Below are 26,808 nucleotides of genomic sequence, written 5' to 3' on the forward strand. Positions count from 1 at the left end.
CAGTAGCTCCAGTGCACCATGCCCAAATGGCCTTACAAGTAGGCTCTTCAAACAGAACCCTTCACTCTGGACAGAAATTCTTCACACCCCGTTTCTGGATATTATTAAACTAGAGCGCTTTCCGCCAACATGGGGTAGTGGCCACAGTATTTCAATTTATAAGCAGGTGTTAAGATCTCTGCTCTGCAACTACCGTCAGATAGCAATTCTCGATGCACACTCCAAACTATTCTCATGCCTTGTCCTACAACATCTTGAATCTTGGGCCTGTAGTCGGAATTTAATACTGAGGTGGCAAACCGGATTCAGGAAAGGGATGGTCACTCTATTGAACGGCATGCTACTCAAGTGTATCCAGGGCCATGCCTGGTCAAGGGGAAGTTACCCTGTGTACCTTGCAGCTATAGACCTTGCAGCAGCCTTTGACGTGGTTGATCTGACACCGCTCTGGCAGAAGTTGCAGAGATGGGACATTCACCAGGTCTTTTAAAATGTATAGTCGTGCAGCATAGCCACTCCACAGTGCAAATCAGTCGGAACCAACAAGGCTCCCTGTCTCGTTATATCAAAACATACAAAGGGGTAAGGCAGGGGGGTGTTTTAGTCCCCTGCCTGTACAATTTATAAATGGCCAATTTGGATCAATACTTCCAACCAATGGAGTTGGCAACTCCAAAAATATCCACTTTAATGCCTGTATGGACAGGCGATGCAGACAACTAATATAGTATTTGATAACACCCCCACCGGCCTTCTGCGCCTTTTGAATGGATTTTCAGATTTTGTGAAGGACAACTCTTTAATAGTGAATCCGGCAAAGATTTTCCAACCATCGAAAAAGGGTATCCTTCAAGTGTTATGTCCAGTCTAAACCAGTGGAGAGGATTGACTCATTTCTGTATCTAGGCTTTAAGATACATTCAAAACCCTCTGTTTCCTCAATCCGGGCATGCTGTGTAAGACCACCAAACAAGCCAATCAATTGCAGAGGGTAGACTCCAAATTTGGCAAGTTTTCTTTACTGCCCTGTATAATATTCTTTCAGGGCAAGATCGTCCCTAAATTGCTTTATGGGATTGAAGTTTATGATCAGGATCCGATTACTTTCCTCACCTGGAAGCCTTAATATGGAGAAGGCCTCCATCTCCCACCCATTACACCGCATGCAATCATCGCATATGAATTGGTGGGCATCTCGCTGAAAGCCAGAGCACGTTGGCCTTATCTATCATTTAATGAGAAAATTTCAGCTGCATCAGATAACTCACTGATGTCGGATTAAAAAAAAAACCCATGCGAGTCTGGAGGACATCAAGCTTTGCCAGACATAAAGGGGGTGGCTCATCTTATTGGCTGAGTCAGGGTCCCCTTTGTTAGATCTTAAAGGTAGTCAGGACAAAGTAAAGAAGACACTATTCGTAGCAGACTGGGTCAATACGTGAACAGAATTTCAAGCCTATCCCTCGCTAAGCCATTTAAAATTTGACCATACAAACAAGGAACTTTGGCCCATACCCATCGATGTATTCGAGGAACCGGTGCAAACCACTTATCAGATTTCAACTACATTTGGTCAGGACCAAGGAAATACTCCTGCACTATGGGTTGATAACGACGGCAACAGCCTTCTGTAGATTTTGTAAGGATGATAAACCTAGAGAAACATCTAGGCACCTACTGCTGGTATGTGAATTGACAGGATCAGCGATTTCAATAGTAAATGCATTATCAACATTTTTTTTAATGCAATTTTTGCTGTGAATGATCTGTATTCTGTTTTAATTGGAACTGTTGGAAGTAACTACATTTCTTTAACTTTTTGTAATTGCTTCCTTTTGCTATAGTTTTTGACTTGCTTTATTTTCTTTTTCTTTTTTTTCCTGCTCTTTTTACTTGTATGTTGTACAGTTTGTTAAAGGTTGAAGTGTATTTTAACCAATAAAACAAAAAAATGTGTACATGAATTGCAGCTTCTCTTGTGGGGTTCATTGAAATCCAAGGGTAAGGGGAAAATACTATTCGGCTGTGCAGTAAATGGACTGCAAACGACAAAAGAGAGAGCCATCTAGTTGTTTCAAAAATGTGAATTTGAACTATTTGTATCGCACACCTGATAGACTGAACTGCATCTAAGTAGGTAATAATAGCGAGAATTCGAATGCAACACAAGTGTAATCTGATCTAGCCAATTGGCTGTCACCACATCAGTAGTTTGTGGTAAATACATTTTCTTTATTTTGTTTGAAGTGGATTAAATTAATTTTAGATTTCAGTTGAAAGGCAGAGCTTCAGTAAATTGTGCTCTGCAATTAATCATCGTAGAAGCCCTTTTGGTTGGCTTTTGTAATGCATTGATTTGGAAACCTGTTGGGACTTTCAAGAGGCACAGACATCCTCAGTTATGACAGTTATTAATTATGTACTTTACCCCATAGTTCCCGATTCCTGTACATGCAAAACGTTTTCATTTTGGTTTATTTCAGGGCATCACACACTTGATTGTGTGAGCTGTTGTTTGAAAAGTTCCACCTGGAAGGGAGTTGCTGATATCATTTTTTTGTTCCGCTTCATAGGTGTCTGCATTTCCATCTACCAAGAACGTCCTGCACCAGTTACAAGAGATTGCCCCTATAACTTTTTTGTACCTTGTGGACCCAGAACATGGAAAATTAACCGGAATACGACTAAAGCAGGTACAGAACATCTTATCCCAATCTTACAAGTGCATGTACCATCGCTAGTTGGTGAAGAGTGCGGAGTGTCAATACGAAATGTTCAGCGACACCATATTAGCCTGCACAGGCCAAGGGCGCCGTGTTGTGCGAGGCAGGAACGCCGGAGACGCTGCCTGTTGATACGTAGCACGTTACGCTACGTCCATACTGCCGAACCTTTAAGAGCTGAGGATCGGACCCTCTGCAGCAAAGACTGCGCAGGCCAAGGGAAGTGTTGTGCGACACAGGTGTTTTGTGACAAAGGTGTCAGAACGCAGTGCGAGCATGCAGCACAGCCATCAACCAGCAGCGGCCGCAAAGTAAGAAATGTGCCTGCGGGGGTGCAGCCATTATGCGTCCCACTAAACTGCACTACCTCGCGCTTACTTCCATTTCAACGCATGGCTCATTCTGCACTGCTCCACGCACCCACTGGGCTTCCCTCTCCCGAGCAGCCGTACTTTGATCTTTTGTATCTCTGCAACTGTTTCTTTGCATTTCTCTTGTTCTCCTCTGTATTTATTCTGCATTTTCTTCCTCTCTGTGAATGTTCTTGCATGTGCTTGCACACAACTTACTGATGTGTCCACTAGGCCATCCTCTTCCTTTCTAGGTTCCCTCTCTCAGTTGGCTACCATTGGTGTCTCTAGGCTTTTCCTCTCTACGCTGAGCTGAGCCTGGTTGGCTCTCACCCCCGTTTCCACTCGCTGCTTGTGCTGCCCTTATTTTACTCTGATATATCTATGCTCTGCTGTTGCCTGTTGTTTCCCTCTGTTCCCCCTTTTTCTTTCCCTAAGCCGCCCCCCCCCCTCCCTCTGTGCACCTTGTGTGGCGTAGCTCTGTTCAGTGCTTCCTTCCCTTCTCTCCTGGCCTCTGCCTTTCTTCTATCACACCCTCTATGATGCTCTCAATCCCACCATCTTCTCAAACTGCTTTGCTATCTCCTATCATACTCCTTTCACTAAGACTGGAAGGAAGAAGCTCAAGAAGGATACACTTGTGTCCAATCCAGGCCTTCCCATTGATGACACCCATGTCAGTGCCTCCTCCAGACAGGCGCTCACTGACATCCTCTGTTGTTCCGTTTCCCGACCGATGGACCCTTCATATGGTTGCACTTCTCTCTCCTTCTTCCTTTTTTCCCATTACTGGTGGCACCAGGTGGGAGGTCCTATTGTCCTCCTTCCTGTCCTGTAGAGTCATCATTAATGTCTTATCTAAATGGCACCGTCATGGTCCAGGGTCCTCAGCCCAATCTTCTACTATTTGGTAGGCTCCTCCCTCAGCTCATCCACTTCCTTCCTTCTCTTGCTACTCCTACGACTTCTCTGGCTCCTCTGCCCACCTCACTTTTCAATCTCTCTGACTCCTTAGCCAACAACTACCTCTCTGGCCCCTCTGCCACCTCATTCCTCCACCTCTGGCTTCCCTGCCCCTCCACTGCCTCTCTGGCGCCTTTGCCAGTTACTTCCCCTCTGGCTCCCTTGCCACCTTCATCAGCTAGTTGTCCATGAAATACTCAAATGAAAAATGTCTGGGGGAGAAAAAAAACTAAAGTTATTTGAACAAAAATGACTTACATTTTTTCTCCCTCTGACATGTATGGCAACCCGCTCCCCCCTCTACATCGTTGCTTAACTTTTTGCGGCACACCTTGCTGTGTGCCACCGACTCCCTCACTCCCTGTCTCCCTGCAACACCTGTTCCCTTCACTTCTGTGGATGGGAAACAGAGCCACAGAGTCATTTTTGTTTTGTTTTATTCAATACGTTATCGTATTGGGTGTGGGGGATAACCCCGCAGCCCGCGATACAATTATAACAAACACAGGTGCGGGGGACACCCCTGGAACCTCTGCGCCCCTTGTTCGTTATAATGACACGGTATGGTATATTTGTTCTAAATTTTCGAACAAATATACCATTTGTGTGGGGTTTTTCAGTCCTTTATGCGGATATTCCTCCAGCCACCACACCTCTGACTTCCTTGCCATCTACCACCACTCTGACTCCTGTGCTGCCACCTTCTTTGACTTCTCTGGCTCCTCTGGCACTTCCGATAGGGTACTCAGCTCACTTGTCCTATTAAAGTGGTAACCTGCTCCACGTGGCTACTCTCAACTCTTGCTCTGCTGTCAAACACTCATCTGACAAATGCCACCTCCTGAACCTGGATGTTCTCACTCTTACCGAGCCATGGTTCAAGGCCATCTCTCACAAGTTTTGACACACACTTCCCTGATGGCTACAAGATGTTCCCCGAGCCATGGCCCGGAAGTCGAGTGGTCCTGATCTTTCCTGAGTGGATACCTGCTTCATCATCCCCACTCAGACCTATTCCTCATTTTAAGTCCTGGTCTGCAGGATCTCTCTCCCGGCCTCTCTGACCGTGGCAACCATCTACAGGCCACCTGGCCAGGTCACCCTCTTCCTCTCTAAATGGGCTGACCGCAACTCCTCTCTCTTTCCTCTACTTCTCAGCTTCTCCTCCTTGAGGATCTCAGCATCCACCTGGACTCCCCAGAACCCTGCTGGGCTTTTCTGCAATCTATGGGACTTTTTCCCTCTCCATTCTACCATCTGGTCTGACGCACTCAACTGGACACACCTTGGATGTTCTCCTATCCTTGCACTTCCCTCCCACTAATCCTCTTAATACTCCTCCTCTCTCCTGTACTGACTACTTCCTTCTTCTCACTTGAAGCTCCCTGTCCCCTTGGCAAAGCCCCACCAGCACTGCCACCTTCCTTTGTGGTCATTCGACCTATGAAGCGAGTGTCAGCAGCCGCCTTTGCCTCCACATTCTCTCCCCCACCTACTCCTATGTCTGACTCACTCTGACACAAACCAACACCTTTCTATCTCTAACACTCTGGATATCCTTGCCCCTGTCATGAGGATCTGCCTGAACCCTGCCACCAAGTGCAACTCTTGGTACGACTCAGATCTGGCCACTCTGAAATGCAAGTGCAGAATAGCGGAACAGAAGTGGGTTTGTGGGGGGGGGGGCATCAGGCGTACCCTCTGACAAACTGGCCTGCTGCCTGCTCCAAAGGCATTACAGACTCCATTTTCTCTACGAAGATGATCCATATTCAAGGCTGCATCTCTGCGTCCTCTAACAACACGGCCAAACATTTCAAAATATGCAAGGAGCTGACCAATCCTACTGCAGGATCTACCTCTTCTAAACCCACCCAGGCCCTCTACATGGCTATAGCATCCCATTTCACTACTAAAACCCAGGACATCCCGTCCACACTCTTCTCTTCTTCTCCTCTCTCGCCCTCTACCTCTCTCAGGACCTCCTTGGCTGCCCTTCCTTCTCGCCTCCCTCTCTCCGGTATCGCCTGACCCTCTGCTCCTCCTGGACCATTAACGACAACATTGGGCCTCATTACAAGTCCGGCGGTAACCCTGCTGGTGCTACAGGCGGGTTGCCGCCGGACTGGCAATTTTTACCGGCACCTGGCTTGCCGAAAACACTAGGGGATTATGAACCTGGTTTTGCCGGGAAGTCAGGTGACGGTAAATTGTTAATCCCCATTCCCATAGGACTCAATGGGAATGGGGATCACGGAAGCACCGGCACCGTTAATAATGGTGCCGGTGCTTCCGTGAAACTCTGCGGGTGGGTGCCGTTCTGGCCGCCAGGTCTGACCCTGGCAGGTGGGATGGCTCCCACCCGCAGGGTCGTACTATGCCAGTCCGATAACAACGGTGCCGGTAGGCTTACCGGCACCATTGTTACCAGACCGGCATGGTTGTAATGAGGCCCATTTTCTCTGACGCCAGTCTTGGCCGATTTCTGTAATCATTCCTTTGCCACTGGTGCCTTCCCCTCTCTTCTTAAGCACTCCTTTGTTCACCCTCTACTAAAAAAGCCTTCTGCTGACCCCTCCATTCCGGCAAACTGTTGCCCAATCTCCATCACCCCTTTCCTGGGCAAACTCTGGAGAAGTTGGCATCTCCCAGCTAACCCTCCACACTGAAACTATTGGTTGCCTCCATGACCATCATTCTGGCTTCAGAGGAGGCAGAGGTACGGAAACTGCTCTCCTGAACACCTGTGAAGACTTGCTCTCTAACCTTGACTCCAGCTCTCCCTCCGTCCTCATTCTTCTTGACCTTTCCTCCGTATTTGACAGTCAACCATGCAATCCTGATTAATCGTCTCCGAGACCCTGGGCATCACGGACCAGGCCCTGGCGTGGGCTGACTTCCACTTGGACCGACCCTCCCAGGTTCAGCTTACGTCCTTTTTCTTCACCACCTTTCTCTCCACCTGTGGTGTTCTCCATGGCTCTATCCTCTCACCCTGGTTCTTCAATCTCTATCTGGCCCCTTTGGCCCTCTACCTTTTCCTCTGTCAGTATTATGCGGATCACCCGCAGCTCTCTTTCAGGCTACCCTTGGCCTCCTCCTCCTTGCTGACTGTCTATCCGCTATTCTGGCATGGTGCGCCTCTAACGATCTCTGCCTTAATGCCAGTAAGACTGACATTTGTCTCATTGGGACCCCTGTTCTGGCTTTTCCTCCCTCACTTTGGCCGCCCTCCTTGGGCCCTCCCCCTCTTACAAGGCAAAAAAACCTTAGGGTCATCTTCGACTCCACTTACTCCTTCTCGCCCCACATCACAAACCTTGCCAAGAAGGCCCAGCGGTATTCTCCATTTTCTCACCTTCGCCCAGAAGCTCAGTGTCTCCGGTGGTCTGGTTCTCTCTAGGCTGGACTTTTGCACCAGCCTCTTTCTCAATCTGCATAACTCTACTCTTTACCCTCTTCAACACATCCAGAACAGGACCGCAAGACTTATCCTTGGTCTCAAGCCCAGGGGCTGCATCTCTCCGGCCCTGAATCCTTCCACTGGCTACCTGTGGCTGCAAGGATAAAGTTCAAGCCGCTCCGCTTTGTCCACTAGGCTTTCTGGGGCCGTGGCCTTCACTGTCTTCAACTATCTCTTCCTAAATACCTTCCTTTTAGAGCCCTGCACTCCTCTACTTCTAATTGTCTGTGGGTGAGTCGCTTCTCTAAGCAGAGAATGGTGTATAGATCGCTGTCCTATGAAGGTGCCTCCCTCTGGAATGGCCTCCCTGCCTCTCTTCGCCTTGAGCCGGATCGCCTTAATTTTTGGAAGCTCTTCAAGACCTTCCTTTACTCCTTTCTAGCTCCCTCTCCCCTGCTAACCTAGCCTTGCTCATTCAACATCTGCTGATGGGCTGCTTGGTGTCCTCTGAGTCTTACATGGCACCAGGCCCCCTCAGACCAGTCACCCTGCACTTGTCACCTGGCCCACCTGGCACTGCTGCTTGGTTTACCTTCCACTACCTGGCTGGGTTGCTCCCTGTTGCCCCAGCTTTCCTTGCACTTAAATCAGAACCCTGCTTATCTGGTTGCACTTCCCTTTGTTCCTTCTCAGCTGCACTTCTTGTTGCGCACTTGCACAATGTAATCTACTATAGGCCTACTAAGATCATTTGTCTAGTCTTCCCCTTGTTCCTCCTCCCTTGCCTGGTTTCTCCTTGAAACACTTGTGTATATGTGCATAATAAATAACCAATCAACCCACACTGGGGCACATTTTTGACTGCTGACTAAAAGTTATTTAACACATATGGTGCATACTGTAAGACACCAACATGGAAGGATGCTATCAGAGAGCTACACTGGAATACAGAAAGGCATTGACTTGTGTATTAGCCACAGGGCACTGACAAACATTCTGTGAGATTTGCTCTGCAAGCTAATGTATGAGGAGGTAGATGCCAGTGGGTATCTGACTCAGAGGCAGGGGGTTGGAAAGAGTACCTGGTTTCTTCCTCACTAGCTGGGGTTCTTACCACACTGTTTGCTACCTTATATCCCACTGAACAGGCCTGTCCCTTCTAATTACATGCATATACACCATAGGTCAAACCCTCAACTATGTGTCCCTATCACATTGGGCACAATTACAAAATGAAACACAGGTAACAGGACCAGTAAAACATGTCTAAGACATTGCTCATATCTGTTAGTGGGCATTAGGGAAGGATGAGATAATTGCATTACATCATGAAAACATATATTTTATTTACAATGTATCAAAAAGTCAATAAACGCTTATTAAATGATCATGAAATATTCAGTCAAACCAATACACACTATTGTATAGTATGTTTTGTGATGTTAGTATGTGCACAACATATTTCAGATCACTTTTTCTGGAAATGGAAAATCACTCCCTGCCCGAATGCATTTTCTAAACAATAACACAAAAGACCTTGCACAGTTGTGTGACACAACTAATCTAGGGATATTCTCTTATTTTTTCAGACTCTATTACAGAGGTATAGTATTCCGTGCCTGGGGATTGTCTCACTTCCTGATGTAAATCAAACATCAGTCATCTTTGGAAGGGAATAAGCATGTCCACACTGTGTTTTGGGCCAATTTTGGGATCCTGTCATTCATCTACTTTAGTTTTTGCTGCCTTCATCAGGACAGTAAAACGATTTTCATATATTCAATTCTCGAACGGTCTGGTGATGCAGTTGAAATTGTTTCTTTTCTTTCTTTGCCTCCAGCACCAAACTGCACTTTCTGTTTCGCGTGATGTGGGAATCTTATGTCATGTTGCTCCACACTAATTGCCTAGTGATTTCTCCTACTGCCTTTTCTGACAAATGCCTGTTAGTGTACGGGTCACGTAATTATAGGGGAACACTAGTTGACTTGTACAGTATACTGGCACCTCATCTCCCCTTGGGACATACGCGAGCATTGGTATCCCTTGAATGGTGCAAAATGCAGGTCCCAATACAAAACAATAACTAAAAGGGGCCAGTAGAGTGAATTTTCAAAATTTGTGCCTGCATATCCCTTCAATAACTAGCAGGTGGGCAACTAGAGGGCGCAGAGCAAAATGGCTGCATGAGCTTGGAGCTACGTGTCTAGATGGCAACAAAATGAGATCCATCCATCCAACAGGCTCATTTGGACCCCCTGACGACCCGAGGAAAGCGGTTTGATTGCCCGGGCGGCGTGGGGGAGCTCGACAGTGTCTCATTCTCCTGGACCGAATTCATGACGGCCTGGTAGACCGCAGGATGCAGAGAGTGCATGGGTGCAGTCTGCGGGTGGCGCCTCCCTCTTATGAGAGCAGGGGTCCCCTCCAGAAGAGGGCACCCTGTTGTGGGTGTTGTGCGGCGCCAGCGCCTGCCTTTGGACAGATTGCCCATACAGTCAATCTGTAGGAGGTGAGCCCAGCGGCAGTTGGGAGGTTGGGAAGCCGCAGATCTACAGGTGCGGAGAGAGTGGCGACTGAGCACATTTGGTGTGCCCCGACCACAGGTGGCGAGATGAGGGAAGGAGAACCCACCGGCTTGCTTGAGTCTACCCAAGAGAAGCTGGGCAACTAGGGCACTTCGGCAACCCTACTGAAGACAAATACAAATAAATTAAGCATATGAGGACAAACGGGAGACTCGATATTTCCTAAAGACGCATAACGGAATAAACATAAGATATTGTCAGGTTTGCAAATGTGCACAGTGAAACATTTAAGAAAGTCCTGGCAGGAGAGTATAGCAGGCAGATTAAAGTTGCAAGTGTATCGAATGAAGCATATAAGAAAGCCCTGGGAGGAAAGTATACCAGGAAAGGTCAAGTTGAACAGTGTGTAAAGTAAATCACACGAGGGAGTGCTGATAAGGATACATCAGGTATAGCCAAAGACTGTGTTGAAATTACATTAAAGAGGAGAAGAAACCTGGTAGGAGAGTACACCAGGTATCCAACCAAAATTAAGACTTAACAGCCACGTTGTGTTGTTGACCAAAAGAAGCCTAAGGAAAACATCCCTAAAGGTTTCAAGTGCAGTGAAGAGAAATCCAGGGAACATTGGTACACTTTTCAAGGCCAAAGACATTTCCCTTTCACCTTAGTTAATTTTTAGAGTTTGAGGGCCGTAATAGTTTTTTGGACACATGGGACATCTTGACATTTTACAGGGCCTTTGTTTTGGTTTAGGTGGGGAAATAACTCCTAGAATAGGGATAATGAGGCATTTTCCAGGCCCTTTTGTTTCAATAAAAGTTTATAACCAAACCCATGAGTCCTCTGTGTTTGCGTTTCATTCTTAGCTCCTCGCACCATCTTGTTAGAACTTAAAGCACTAAAGAGGTGCTGTCCACTCAGGGCACTATTACTGAGCAGGTCTCAAAGGTGGAGGAGAGGGTAGAAGCTTTGGAACACACTCGGTGGACATTAATGATGCAGGTCTGGAGGTACACATTAAAGAGCTTGAAAACTGGGAAAGAGAAGCCACTAGTAAAGATGACAATGTTGAAAAATAGAGTATGGGGGCTCCTGAGTAAATATTCTGAAACTTGGAAGTGTCACGGCTCGCTCCCTTCGCTCCCGTTCCCACCACTTGGGGGCATGTTTTGGGGTTTATTCCCTACTGGACATTTCCTTCGAACCCTATGCTACAGTGTTCTGATGAATTGGGAGCGTTAAAACCTTATATTCCAAGTTACTTCCCTTCCGGATCCATTCCAGGTTTTTGGCAGCCAGCATGTTACTTAAATCAAATGACTATGATTCCCGGAATGCCTTGGCTCACTGCTTCACCTCCTGCTTCCCAGAATGCCTGGCTCACTGCTTCATCTCCTCTCTGGCAGCCAGCATGCTATTTAAATCAAATGACTATGCTTCCCAGAATGCCTTGGCTCACTGCTTCGCCTCCTGCTTCCCAGAATGCCTGGCTCACTGCTTCATCTCCTCCTTTGCAGCACAAGGCTGGGTGGAGGATAGGCAACACCTGTGGTTGCAGGTGCAGCAGGCGGCACGCCTGAGGGGTGTGCTCGTTTAGCAGCTTTAAAAGCCTCAGTTTGCTTCAGTCCGGCGCTGGTCATTGTAGCAGTGTTCCTGTTGTGACTAGTCTCCTGTTCCTTGTTCCTGGTTTCTGTGCCTTGTACCTAGTTCCAATTCCTAGCCTTTGTGCCCAGTTCTTAGCTCCTGTATCTTGTTCCTCTGTCCTGGATTTCGGATTAATGTGCTTAATTGATTTATGCTTTCATTTCCCTTTCTATCTTCCTCTGTCTGCAGACAGCCTTTCTCTGTGCTTTACTATTTGATGCAGCCCAGGTTGCCGTTGCGTTCTATCTCTTTATGCTGTTTAGGTTACTGAAAGACTTGATGCATTAACCTTACTTTTGTAGTATTAGGTTACTGCCTTTTTCCCTTGGTTGGGTGGGAAAGGTTTTCTTTGTAATAGCGTTTCCCCTGCTCCTGATCCTACTTTATTCAGATTCCATTCCATATTTTCCATTGCACTTCTGCATTTACTTTCCATCGCATATTAGGTGTGGGTGTTGTTGTAACATGTTCCAGTGTGTATCCCCTTTTGTTTTCCTCACAAGTTAATATCACAATTCATACTTGCCCCTGACTAGGGTTAATGTATTTTGTTATCTTTAACACTTTGCTTTTACAGCCTTCTGGGTTCCTGTTTGATCTACAGGGTTTGTGAAATTACTGACATTCTAGTGGTCTTTCCGGTCCTCGTGAGTACTGTTTGAATGTTCCTTATTCAGTATTTTACAGAGTGTCAGTTCACAGAGTCTGTATTTGCTTGCCCGCTACGTGGGTTTAGCGCCGTCAGTATCTGTAAGAGCATAGTGGGTAAAGAGTTTGCTGACTTTCCTTTCAGTTATAAGGAGGTCTTAAGTGCTTACCCTACATTCCTTTTTCGTATATTGGTAAATACTTTATTTGCACTCCTGGGTTTATACATACACAAGCCTTGGGTATTTTATGCACGTTGTTAGATCCAAAGTTGTTCCCTGTACAATTCTGTGCACTTTTCCCCTTGCCATAGTCAAGGCCTTCTTCCTTTCGTAACAGGAAGCACCTGGAGCGCACGTTGGGGCAAGTGGTGGCAAAACTGCTGGGCCACGCAGAAACAAGGATTTTTGTTTCAATAGGGTTCACAAAGGTGCTGGATCAGCTGAAGGGCTGCACTCTGTGGTGGCGAAGTGCCACTGTTACAGGGACAAGGACATTTTGCAGAAAGCTCGTGAAGTCAGAAGTGTAATGGGAGGGAGCCTCAGTGACAATATTCAAAGATCTCTAGATATACACCCTGGAGCAGAGACAGAAGTGCAGACCCTTAAGAAGATAGCTCCAGGAAGAGGGAGTATGCCATGGATGGAGATTCCCCTTTGCCCTCTCCTTTGAGTGTAATGGAGAACAGTATGATCTCAAGTATGGGGAGGCGGTTGCCCTACTTCTCTACTGCAAGAAGGAAGGCCCATCGCAAGACAGGGATTGGACAACGCTGCTTAAGAGACAGTTTCAAGAATGTGTTTGCACAGCCAAACGACTGTAGAAAGATGGCAGTGCAAAATGGACAAAGACTCAGTCGTCGCGATCCAAGGCCCCTGGCTGAGAGTTGGGCTTATATTGCAGAAAGGTGGTTTTGTCTTTGATAGAGGAGGAGGGAGTGTTCTAGCGGTTTCATTCGAAAGTTGCTGAACTGAAATAATGTCTGTATTACCTTAGTGTCTGAGGTTTACCTCAGTCTCTCAAAATTGTTAGCTATTTTGCTAAGGTTTAGTTTGATCTGTTGCAAAAGTTACTGTTGCTACAAGAGGGGGGAGGGGATGAGGGGAGAGGGTATTCACACCATATGAAATGGGAGATAGGGTGGTATTCGCTTGGGGCAGGCATGCAAGGGCTCTTTCAATGGCAGGGGTGTAGATGACTTGAAGGTGGCCACTCTAAGTGTGAAGGGGCTTAACTCTCCAAATAAGAGATCGCTCACGTACAAAATGCTCTGCAAAGTTCACTTGTCAGCTCTGTTACTGCAAGAAATGCATTATCGACAGGGGAGAGACCGGCCACTGAAGGGAAAGGACGTGGGCCAAAAGTACTGGGCTTCCCATGAAGATCATGAAAAAGAAGGGGGGGGGGGATCGTTCTAGCAAGATCCATGCAGTTGAAGGGGGGTGCAAGTTAAGTGGGGCTCTGGGGGCATATTTCTTGCACTTAAGGGCTTCCTTGATGGCAGGACCTTTCACCCTAGCCACGGTATATGCCCCAAATGCGGGTCAGATTTAATTTCTTTGTGGGGTGAGGAATGTGCTAGAAGAATGGGCAGAGGAATCCACCTTACATTGGTGGGGGGGGGGGTGAGGGAGGGAGAGAGGGTAGGAGGGAAGGGGAGGGGGAGGGATGTCAGCATGATTGTGGAATCTGCACTGGATTGGTGGTCAGCAAAGGGAGGGGTGGCTAAGAAACAGGGGCGGGACAACAGGGAATTTGCAGGCATCCTTGCAGTGCTGGTCAGATGCGTGGAGGTTACACTTCCCTCAGGCAGGGGATACACCTTTTTCTCCCCCCACACTACACATATACCAGGCCTGACCTATTGATACCTCAGTAGCAAGACTATATCACATCGCACTGGGTGGAGGCGGTCACATGGTATGATCATGAGATGGTTACAGCAATGTGGCGGGTGGAGAGGGAGAACAGAGGTACCCCACGTTTGCAATGCAACAATGGTCTTCTTAGAGATCCTATCTTTAGAGTTTATGGGAAAGGAGATCTGACTAATTTAAAACCAATGACGGTGGTGGTAAATGGTGTAAAACCACTAGCTTTACTCATGACGAGGGGCACCAGTCAGGGTTGCCCCCATTTCCCCTGCTCTGTGTTGTTTATGGAGCCATGGGCGATAGAGTTGAGAGCTGATCCAGGTATCACAGGGGTAGAGCTGGCATAGATGGAATATAAATCGAGTCTCTTTGCCGGTGGTGCTCTCCTTTTCATTACTAACCCCAGACCTTCCGTCCCATGCTTGCTTCAGGGGCAGTTTCGGTATCGTGCCCTATCTCAGGGTTTAAAATTAACCTGGAAAACTCAGTGGCATTCCAGGTGGGTAACTGGCATCAGGCAGACCACAGCTTTAGCGACAGTATAGACTATAAGGCGCAGCCAGATGGCTTTAGATACCTGGGGGTAGAAATCTCTGAAGACCTTAGTGAATTATTCGCTATGGGAATGGGTGAAACTGGATTAGCAGCGATGGGGGAGATTGGGTCTCTGTGAGCTTAGTAAAATCATTCAACTGAGACAGTACAAGACTGCACTCTTGGTATAAGGCTGTACCACTGAATTCATGGTAGCCCAGACAGAGCAGCCAGACTTATCTTGTGAGGGAGAGAGAGCTGTAGAATCAGTAGAAACAAATTGTATTATAAATCTGGTCCAAAGAAACAAGGACACACTATGTATTGTAAAACACAATAAAGGGTTTATTCTATATACAAGTGGACCAATAGATTCTTGGGTAAGTAAGTACTATCATAAAGCATATAAACACATTATAAAAGCACAATGTAACGCTCACCTGGTTCCCCCGGAGGCGCGGGTCTTGATCTGGCGAGGATACTGTCTTCAGTGTTAGGCGCAGGGTTTGTTTTGCTCCCGGACTGGGCCCCCTTCCCACCGACAGTTTAAGCTGAAGAGAGAGATGTCTGCAAGGGTAAACCAAGGTATTCGTGTTTGGAAGGTTCGGAAAGTTCCTAGCCCCTCTCGCCCTTTCTTTCCCCGTGGAACTGGGTTGATATTGCGCTTACCTTATATAGGTAAATGCCGGGCTCTCCATCCTGCGTCTTATGCATGGGCGCTGGATCCAGTTGCTTCACTGGATGCAAGCTCTGCCTCTTGATAGCAGAGGATTTGCTGAGAGCGAAGACGCCGTTAATGCACGAGCGTGCCTTGTAAGTATTAAAGTTCCTTTTGCCTTGTTTTCTTCTCTTTCAAAAGTCTTAAGTCTGTAAAGTCTATGTCTTTCCCTTTTCAGATGCTGTGACGATGAAGATTATCCTTCTAATGGCACGTAAGTAGAAAGACTGCACTAGCGCTGGAGAATGCTCCGTAATGTCTCTTTTGTCTTTGCAGGTGCTGAGGTGCAGCGCAAACAGATTGAAAGCGAGCATAACACAGGTAAGCAGTCTTGTAACTAAGCGTTACTAACCGATGTATCTTGCCTTGCAGGTGCCGGAATGCAGCGCGAGCTGAGTTGGAACGGGCGTAACACAGGTAAGCAGAACTTGTAGTTGAATATTACTAACCGATGTTCTCTCTCTTTGCAGATGTCGGATGCCGGAAGAGAAAGGCAGAAAAAGGCGCCTTGGATGCTGCCGTTGGATTAGGTAAGTAGATTCACTGCCTTTACTTTAACATAACCTGTGCCTTTGTTTTGCAGGAGCTGCAGAAGACTGAAGAAGACTGCAGATTGGATTCCAGCAGGTTATTTCGTGTTCACAGGATCTGGAGCTGGAGGTTTCCTGGAGCTGACACGGTGAGCGTCCTGCTGCAGATGCAGAATAACGCGAAGCACGTGAAACCAATCGGGTGTGGTTTAAATAGCCTTCTGTAGTGCTTAGGCGTCTCCTTCCACGGCCCCACCCAGGTAAGAAAAGAGTTCCAGATTTCTAAAAGAGTTCCTGTGTTCTGCTTCCAGGGAGTGGCTCCTGCTCCACCCAGACAGAAAAAGTAGTTCCAGGCAGAGAAGGATCAGGAGACCAGTTAGCTGGTAAGTAAGCAGCATGGTCTGCTACAGGTAGGTCCACCAAGCACTCTTATCCAATATGAGCCCGGCGCTTCCTGTGCCGGGACCAGTCACCATCATGAGCCTGGCGCCACTGGCGCCAGGACAAGGTCCAGAGGGTCCCTATAGGGACTGGCTGGTTCCTGGGATCAGAGTCATGGGCCTGCTTCCAAGGTCGTGGGGCAAGTCCTGACCCCTTGGAAGCAGGGATCATGACACACAACCCTATGCTTTAAATATACAGATCAAAGCACAGACCTTATTTAGAACACCCAACATTATTTCTATGGGAGTAATACCATAGTTTACTTTTGTATTACTTTCAGTAATACAAGGGTAGTAGACCCTGACAGTTTTATAAAGTGACACTCAATAAGGTTATCGCCTAGTCACTCAACTTGCAAATATACTTTTCTGAATAGTGGAACACAGATTCAAGGAACAGTATTTCTGATGCTTGTGTATCTGCTTAGAATCACATGCTGTGCATATAGTCCGACATCTAGTGGTAACCGCAGAGTACTGCATCTTGTCTTTCGAGGTTCAAAAGGAGACGTCGACATGGGCGTACCTGTAACACTATCCCTAAGGTGACGTGTAGTGTACCCAAAATCCCTCATGCGTCGAGGTCCCTCAGATAGTTTTTTTCCGTCCAGCTAGCTGGTCGCCTTATGCAGAGCTCTTACTTATAGCACATTTGTTATACTTCCCGGCCTCCGCCCATTTATATATTATTCGTCCAGTCTTTGACGATTACTTCATTACCGCCGCCAAAGACCACGAAAGAACAGACTTCAACGGCTGTTGCTCCGGTAAACGCTGTCGACTGCGTGGCCTGGCCTATACAGTAGGGAGAGCGGGGTCTGGGGGTTTCCATTCTTTTCAAGAAAGTCTTTTCTTCTCCCCTCTCTTTGCCCTTTTGGTTTTGCCGTCACTTTTGTTTACCTGTGCTATGGGCAGGACTCCCTTATGTTGCCCTTCCTGTAAGGGAAAATTTCCCTGAAAAGACAAGCACCCTCGGTGCAATAAGTGTCTCCCCCTCAATCACGCTGAGGCATCCTGCCGGCATTGTAAGTTCCTACGTCCTAAGACCATAAAGGATCATTGTGTAAAATGGTAGGCGGCCTATGCAATGACGCAGGCCGAGGATAGTTCCCCTGCCGCCACAGCCGCCGAAAGTGATGAATCCCATAGTGACGGCATCCACATCATGTAATATCCAGATCAAGGAATAGAGCTAGATTCTCTAACAGGGACACTCTTCTGCTGGATAAAAATGCCAATAGAAATGAGGAACCAAGAACGACCTGTGTTATTACACATGGCGCCCACACACCATTGATTCGAAAGTTCATAACTAAACACTGGACTATGGCAAAACTGTGCCTCCCCAATGAACCCTTACCACGCTTCGCATACAAGCGGGGCAAAAATCTGCGAGACCAGTTGGTGCATTCCAAATTCTCAAACCCTGCCCCGAGACTGGGATTGTGGAACTTGAGAACACCTGTAGGACATTTCCCATGTGGAAATTGCACATCATGCAAGTTTACCAAAAAGATCAAAGAATTTAAGATCGAGGATAGACACTGGAATTTAAGAAGCATGACAAACTGTAAAACCAAAATTGCCATCTACATTATACAATGCCCATGTGGCTTGAGATATGTTGGACAAACAGAAAGACCAGTCCACATCCGGATCTGCGAACATCGTTCTCGTATAAGGTGTAAACATGAGAGTGCTCCCTTGGTTAAACATTATCTTGCACACAGACACACAGAAGACGACATTTTATGGTGGGTGGTGGACACCATTACATCTTCCACAAACCTTAAAATGAGTCTATTACAGAAAGAGGCCCAATGGATTTATAGAGTTAATTCATTCCACCATGGCCTTAATGAAGAATATATTTGCCCTACCTGAATTGATTATTTCCAATTGGACTTCCTTTTTTCTTTTTTCTTTTTTCTTTATGACTTAGAGTCTTGCGCAATGATGTATTCTTATAATGTCCAGTGCGCCCCATACACCTCCATTATTGCCCTATCCGACCGGGTTATTCCTAACTTAATCCTTCCGGTCATGGTTTTTTGACTTCTGTGCTACGTGGTTGCTTCAATGTTCAGTGCGCCACCGTCTCTTTAACTTTTCATCTCGGCATCCTTTGCCGCACGCAACAGGCTACTCCTGCTGGGTTTTACATCTCCCTATCATTCTGAGCATCGGTTGTAATCACTGAGCCAGCTTTCAACAGAGCGAGGAACGTTCCATTATATCGATGGACTGGTCCCACTTTGTAACTAACACTACGGGGCGGTCCCACCGGACGTAGGATCCCTCCTCACTGATTCTTTTCTTTTCCTTTTTCCGCTACCATTCCATTCTATGTTAATCTTTCCATTAACCACAAGGTTAACACATGGAAGGCACACACAGTAACCAACCCCCGGCTATCCAGCAAATTGGTAGCTCCCAAGCACTCGGCATTCTGGGTTAGCAACAAAACCCACGGTTTCCATGACAAACTGGACGCCTCGCACGCAGCTCACAAGCAGACGCGACCAACCCGCTCCTCTCCCTTACCCTCTGCATTGTTCTTCGATGCGGTGAGTTTCTACACCCTAGCATATCCAGATGCTCTTGCTCGCATCTAGTAATTACCAGAAACTAACAATCTTTTAACGTTCCTCCTTTTTTTACTTTCCAGTGCTATACCAAGCCGCATTTCACAAGGTGGCTCCAACCACGAGCACTCTCATAAACAGCGACTTCTGCACTACATGAGCGCCCTGGGTCCACAGTAAACTGCTGGCTCCAGCACTACAACTTTAAGGTATAGACCACTTAGTTATCACTTAGGAATCAATTAGGAATCTACCCGTCTCCCCCACCTTTTTTCTCGCAATTTTGCATGTTTTTCAAATTGTTTGCACTATTCTAAATTTTTCTCAATAAAAACGGTGGAATTTTTTTCACCTTCTCCCTTTCAGTGTGCCAAAACATTGCTCCTGAAACCGGGTCCCTACTCGAAGACTCTAATTTTGCAGACGCAGGTTGTAAGGGAATCTGCCACCGCCAAACCCCATAGGCTGAAATCTCTGCACTACCCTGTGTTCTATACAGGGCGAGTACAGTGCAGCAAGAATCCTTTCATCTTTTGGTTTTAAAAGTATCATCAGTACCATTATCCCACAATGTTCTATAAAAATAGGAATTCCCGTTTACATATTTGGGCCTATAGTATCCATTTATTGGATTGTGTTTTGTCACATACCTGCCTTACTTCTTTTACACTAAAAGACCTTTACTGTGTTTCCTGTTCTTGGACTCTTTACAGATCCAATTGCCATGAGGAAGGCTCTTCAATCAATGCCAACATTAATGGCCACAAGCCGAAACGTGCCCTTAGCACTGCCCATGTATTTTTGATTGTAAAACTGGGGATCTGTGTATGCATTATCTATCTACAGTTTAAAAACAGACACGTAGGCAGCTTTATTCAAAACATGATCAAATGCTGATCATGAGTACATACAAAGGACAGGTACCTTTGTCCACAAGAAAGTTTGATTCAGCATTTCAAACATTGATTTTAATTGTGCATTTCGTTTTGCTTTAATATGAAAGTATCTCTTTCCTTTTTTTCTTTACCCTTTACTGCATTTACATCTTGTATTATCCTGTTTGTAAACATTAACCATTTAAGTGGTCACTCTTTTGTTTTCCCTTTGTTTAAGTTTTTGTCTGAATATCTTATGTGTACATTTTCATGGCACTGTTCAGAACCATTACTCTTTACTTAAATTCAATGTATAATGAAAACATTTTAAACTTCCCTTTTTTTGTTTACATTAATAAACAATATGTATGACTAAATATATCCATGTAGTTTGCCCTAATTGTTCTCTTTGGAATTTTTGTATTTTTTTCTGACTTCTCCAGAAGCAGAACATTCATTGTTTGGGAAAATTAATATATTAACCTAGACCATAAATTGTTTGGTCATATGATAGTGAGAGTTACAACCCTGTGTTTATTTTTTGTGTTGCCCCGAACTCTCACTGAACACGCAGGGGGCTCCCCCTTTTTTGTAAAATACTATACAGTAGGGAGAGCGGGGTCTGGGGGTTTCCATTCTTTTCAAGAAAGTCTTTTCTTCTCCCCTCTCTTTGCCCTTTTGGTTTTGCCGTCACTTTTGTTTACCTGTGCTATGGGCAGGACTCCCTTATGTTGCCCTTCCTGTAAGGGAAAATTTCCCTGAAAAGACAAGCACCCTCGGTGCAATAAGTGTCTCCCCCTCAATCACGCTGAGGCGTCCTGCCGGCATTGTAAGTTCCTACGTCCTAAGACCATAAAGGAGCATTGTCTAAAATGGTAGGCGGCCTATGCAATGTCGCAGGCCGAGGATAGTTCCCCTGCCGCCACAGCCGCCGAAAGTGATGAATCCCATAGCGACGGCATGGCTTCGACACAGACTCTATTGACCTTACAACGGAACAGACTCTCTTCAAGACGTCCGTCCCCAGCCCCGATAGGCATGACGCAAGTCCTGCTATGGGGAGGTTACACCCCGCCAATGAGGACGTTAACCACATCAAATGGGACTAAATAAACAACCCCCGGTACCGCAGCAACCTATCAGTCGAAACGGTCCAAGGCGCCAACGGGTGCCTCTGGTTCCTCGATGACACCCACCGATTTGCAGGATCCGCAGCCCTCCCCACAACCGCGTCAGCGGCATGCGTCTGGGCACTCTGTAACTAAGGGCGCCAGCACCAAATCCCTCAATGCCGTCAACGCGCCTCCCAAGAGTGCGCCAACGCTTCAAGCTCTGGTTGCGCTGAAATTTTCGACGCAGCAGCCTTCCCAGCCTAAACACCTTCCCGTAACGCTGAGCATCAGCAAAAGCCTCGCAAAGTTTGTCTCGGGCGCTGGTAAACACAGATACGTTGAAAGACATATCAGGACGCCTGGAAGGGCGGGATAGGCCCAAGAATACGTTGGAGTGGTTGTCTCGGTAGCCCTCTTTCTCTCTGAGGTGGTGGTTGAGGGAAAAACTCTTGAAGGGGAAAACCTTCACCTCCCCCACAGTAGAAGCCACACTCGCGATGGACGCATCCCTCGTGGGGTGGGGGACTCGCCTTAAACATACCGCACACAGGGTTTGGCCCCCAGCGGTAGCTTCCAACCACATAAACCTGTTGGAGCTACTAGCGGTGTTAAAAGCACTGAAAGCCTTTCAGATGCAGCTACAGGAAAAGAGACTACTGGTCCTCACGGACAGTACCACAGCCATGTACTACCTGAAGAAGCTGGGCGGTGGGGGCACTCATTGTTCAGAGCTGTCCAAACTATCTCGGAACATTTGGAAGTGGGCTCTCAAATACAAGATGGTTCTATTGTCTCAACACATTCCAGTGGAATTCAATCTTCTGGCAGACTACAGGAAGACATTGTCTATAACGTTTTCTCGGAATGGGGTTTCCCAGAGATCGACTTGTGCGCAACTCTGGAGAACGCACAATGCCCAGATTACGCCTCTGGGTACCCTCAGGACCAATCCAAAGGGAACGGTCTCTGGATAACATGGTCAGGGAGATTAGTTTACGCTTTTCCCCCAACTCCCCTACTCAAGAAGATTGTGCACAAGATGCACCAGGAACCAGTTACCATGTTTTGGTGGCCCCATTATGGGCACGCAAACCCTGGTTCTCCCATCTGATGGAAATGTCTCTTTCCTACGATGAAACTGCCTTGCCTTTACAACATGTCTCAGGACAGGGGGAAACGCGCCATCCGTGCCCGCAAACTCTCAACTTAGCGGCCTGGCTCCTAAAATCTTAAGTTTGGACATCTTCAGCTTCCTCAAAGATGCATGGATTTACTCAGAAGCAAGGAAACCTAACACCAGACATTGCTACTCCAATAAATGGAAACGCTTTGTCATATGATGCAATACCAAGGGCAACAATCCCATTGAATGGTCCCCTACACATAATGTGTTATACTCGGGTATTCAATTCCCTGCACTCTCAGCCTACACTACGTCCCAGCAGAAAGTGTCATGGTGGAAGATAGCAGTAATTAAAGCTTTTATGGAAGGGGTTAAGAGAATGTATCCCATTTCCAACCCATCTCCCGGATGGGACCTAAATGTGGTGGTAACCAGACTTATGGGGTCTCCTTTTGAACCTATGCACAAAGCAAGCCTAAAAGCACTCACTTACAAGACAGCCTTCCTGGTGGCAGTCACTTGCATACAAAGAGTTTGTGAACTACAGGCCCTTTCTATTCTAGACTCTTTCGTCACAATTCAGAGATCAGGTATTTCTGCGCACTCACCCAAGGTTTGAGCCTAAATTAATTTCAAAGTTCCATGTGAACCAGTCTATAGAACTGCCTACATCTTTCCAGAACCCTACCAACGTGGCAGAAAGAACCCTACATACACTAGATCTGTGCAGGACAGTCATGTACTATCTGGAAAGAACTAAACCACTAAGGATAACAAACCAGTTTTTCGTTTCAGTGGCAGCTGGTAGAGAGGGGGGACCCTGGCTCTAAATCAGCCATCTGTAAATGGATTGTCAACTGCATCACACTCTGCTACACTCTTGCCAAGAGAGAACTGCCCTTCAAGCCAAGAGCACACTCTACTCTGGGCACAGGGTGCTTCCATAGCATTCATTGCAAATGTTCCTCTCAACACACCTTTACAAAATCTATTGCTTAGACACACACTTTAGGTCTGATTCTCAGGTGGGACAAGCGGTACTAAGAAATATTTTCACTACTGTTCCTTCTCACATCCCACCTCCAACTCCGGGTACTGCTCGCTAGTGTATGCACAGCATGCAATTCTAAGCAGATTAACAAGCATCAGAAACATGCATTACTTACCGTAATAGCATTTTTGATGATTGTATTTGCTTAGATTCACATGCGCCCACCCTTCCACCCAGCTCGGATGGAAGGAACATAGACGTCTTACTACTTCTATCTTTCTGTACGCGCTCACGATAGTCGTAAGGCTCCATAACAGCAGACAAAATACAATCGGAGGGATCTCGACACATGAGGATTTCTGGGTACAATACACTACACGTCAGGTTAGGGATAGTGTTAGACATGCCTATGCGAGGTCCCCTTTCGATCCTTGAAAGACAAGATGCAATGCTCTGCGGTTACCACTAGATCTCTGACTATATGCACAGCATGTGTATCTAAGCAGATACAATAATCAGAAATGCTATTACGGTAAGTAATGCATGTCGTATACTTTTCAGAATATTGTAACGCACATTCAAGGTAAGTAACAACTTTTGTAACGGCTCATTCTCAGAGATATGGTTACCAACCAACTTCATTCACAAGTAAGTAACTTTACAACACTTGTTCTTCTTTTCAAGGCAGAGGTGTTTTCTTATCCAGTCCTTCCCTTATTCTATAGCATGAGTTCACTCAGAGACACTAGAGGGACTCTTGTACTAGGTGCGAGCTGTAGGCAGGGTGAGATAGGGTTCAGTTGCAGGAGGATTCCATAAGTGGGCCTGGGTGAACTGGACGTGTGGCCTCCCAATCACAGAACCCCCTCCCCCCCCCCCCAAAAGCTATACAGAAATCACAAAGGCTTAAGGTAGGTAAAATACCCCAAACCACACAGTACCTTACCACAGAAGGAGTTGCAGCAGGAAGACTTCAGGATCGGCAGCCAAAAACCCGGTCGATGTGGTTTCTTTGCCAAGAAGATGGAAGACTGGGCTTTGGAAGGACCTTTGCAGCATGGATCACAGGAGAAGGCTCCAGGCAAGAGTTTCCTCGCGGCTGGATGCGCCTCTGGGGATTCTGGCACCTTTGCAGCAGCACAGAAGACGACCTAATATTGCTGGTCAAATTCTCGTTGTTCACCAGGGGCAGCACTCTGATGAGGGGACTTTTCAGACCTGAAGCGTACCTCTGGATATCCAGCAGTTTCAGGGAGATACAGAATTCAGAAGACTGTGCGCTGTAAAATGGCTCGAGGTCCCAGGGAATTTGGATGTTGTAGCCCTGCAATGCTGCAACAAAACGTGGGATGTCTCACAATGCAAGTCTTCTTGAGTCTAGTGGGTCTCACCAGGCTCTAGGTCGGGGTTGGCGGTTTCAGGATCCCCAGGTCGATTGGAAAGAAGGGCTACAGCAGGCTGCGGTTATACAGCAGGCTCTCTGGTCACTAGAAATCGTCTCAGCTGCGGTTTCATCTTGCTCTTCGGTTTTGGTTCCAGTGGTAAGCTACCGCTTCAGCTTCCAGGATCTTGACTTTTATGCAGGAACCCAACCAATCAAACAGCCATGCCAACATTCAGACTTGGGTGGGGGGTGAGGGGTGTTTTGGCAATCCTTTCAGGACAGCTAGCCTTCCAGTTTGAACTGTATTCTCGCAGTCAGGCTCGAAGGCAAAGGGCTGCATAGTTTTGGACTCCTCTCACGCTTCCTGCCTTCACAGACACTCTGGAGCCTGGGCGGGGAATCCACTGAAGATAGTTAACACAAAGGAATTTCCCACCCTGGATGTCCGGAGAAGGAACAAGAAAGGACAAGAATGCTGAAATTGCAAAAAAAGACTGGGCCATTTTGGTAAAATTAGTACCCATGGGTGCCTTTACCGGGACGGTGGAACCAGCCCGCAGTAAAGATGCACCAAATTAATAAAAAGGTTCACTGCCACCAGCCATTAACCCTTTAAGTGCCCCAATGCCAAGGTCTTTTTTGGTGATTTCGGTATGTCGCCATTCAATGCCTTGTAACTTTTTTGTTACATGAGATATCCAGGCCACATTTGGCCCCCTTTTTTTCCCACATGTAGGCAGACGGTCATAATGCCACACAGGAATCCTAGGTTGCTGTAGGGGGGTGAGATAAAATAACCAAAAAAAGGGAAAATGTTGTTTTTTTTCAAACAATGCCAATAAAATGATGTACAAAGAAGCCTGTGGTTTTTTCCTTGTTGGAGCTAGGAACAAATGGTTTGCTGTGCTGAATTCCCCAATTTTCCTGGCTCTCAAGAACAGGTTGAGTGGAAACGAAAAAAAAAATATTTTGATGTGATTATCAACCATTTTGTAAGAGTTAGGTGATTTTGGCCATTTTTGCCAATTGGTCATGCGTGCACGGAATGGAAGAAAGGGGTAGGAAAGCCGAATTGGAGGACAGAAAGGCATACATTTCTGAAAAATAGACAAAATTCCAAGTTTAGGAAGGGGTGATTTGTGCAGGTCAGGCAACAACTCGGTAGGGGAAAATTCCATAGTTTGGGGAAAAAGCAGGAAAATGACTGAAAAAAAAAGGTAAATGGTGGACATGGTTGGCTTGGTACGGCAGTGGCTTCTATGAATTTTGAAAAACAATGCTCCGCTACATTCCCCCGACTCTTGCAGTTAGGAAATCACAAATTCTTTGTAGTGTTTCACAAAACAAGCAATAATACCACAAGCCAAACACTGAGCCATGGTACACAGGAGTTTAATACTTACGGCCTGAACAGACTCACTTGGCATGTGTAAATCCGGAAAACCAATGTGGTGAGGAATGGCAAACATACATTTTTTGAAAGACCACAGGCAGACTTTTTCAAGGGTAGGTGACTTGTGCAGGTTACAAAAGTATATGGTGCCTAAAGCAGCAACTAAATGTAGGTCACATTTGGGAAATGAAAGGGTTGTGTGACAAAGGGCACCAGCAAATGGATCGAAACGTTATGAAAACCACACCAACACAACAGTCATACCTTCCTGCGTTCCCACACGTGTCCAGATGAAAACGGTACCTCACGTGTGGGTGCACCTACTTGGGCTCCAAGGGGAAAGCCTAAAACACAGCTAACCCCAAGTCTTTTCCGACAGCTGAATTTCAGGATTTTGTCAGAAGGGCACACCATACAGATATGGGCCTAGGTGTCGAAGCCACCAAGGAAAACAAGGAACCCCATGCTTTTCTGAAAAGAAGAAACCCGTGGGAATCTAAAGATGTCTGACTTGCGCAAATCTCCCCAGAATGTATTACACACAAGCCCTGCCAAAGACCCACATGGGAGAAGGGTGCCCAAGGCCAGGGACATTACCGCCGACTTTGCTGGAGCTCTGGCTGGCCTGCGTTACAGCTTCTCCCCACCAGGGAGTCCCGGCAGTGTGCCAATACCTCCTCGAAGGGAAAAGCTGTAATGCAACCCAGCCGCAACTCCAGGACCGTTGGAGGTGATGTCCCCGGCCTTAGACATCCATGTACCATATGGGTGTACCGTCCCCTAAGCACAGCAGCAGCTCCAGGGACCCCCCGGCAGGATCCCCATTCCTCCCCGGAGGTGTCATCTGTAACGTAGCACAGCCAGAGGTGCAGCCTGGGCTTGCAGGCGGACAACCCACATGGGAGACATCCGCTCCCAGGGTAACACCAATGTTCTGCTGGCATGGGGGTCAATTTGTGGCCTGCCCCTGCAATTGTGTCCCAG

At 46.8% G+C, this 26,808-nt stretch overlaps 1 protein-coding gene across 1 annotated transcript in view; it reads left to right on the forward strand.

The window, feature by feature from the left end:
* The window catches only part of EMC1 (ER membrane protein complex subunit 1), a 755,368-nt gene that overhangs the window by 442,251 nt on the left and 286,309 nt on the right, over positions 1-26,808 (forward strand). Inside the window, exon 17 of the mRNA XM_069610395.1 lies at positions 2,574-2,693. Coding sequence (XP_069466496.1) covers positions 2,574-2,693 — 120 coding nt within the window. The remainder of the gene's footprint in view (positions 1-2,573; positions 2,694-26,808) is intronic.

The sequence above is a fragment of the Ambystoma mexicanum genome, chromosome 8 (genome assembly GCF_040938575.1).
Source record: "Ambystoma mexicanum isolate Mex_15411 chromosome 8, UKY_AmexF1_1, whole genome shotgun sequence".
NCBI lineage: Eukaryota > Metazoa > Chordata > Amphibia > Caudata > Ambystomatidae > Ambystoma > Ambystoma mexicanum.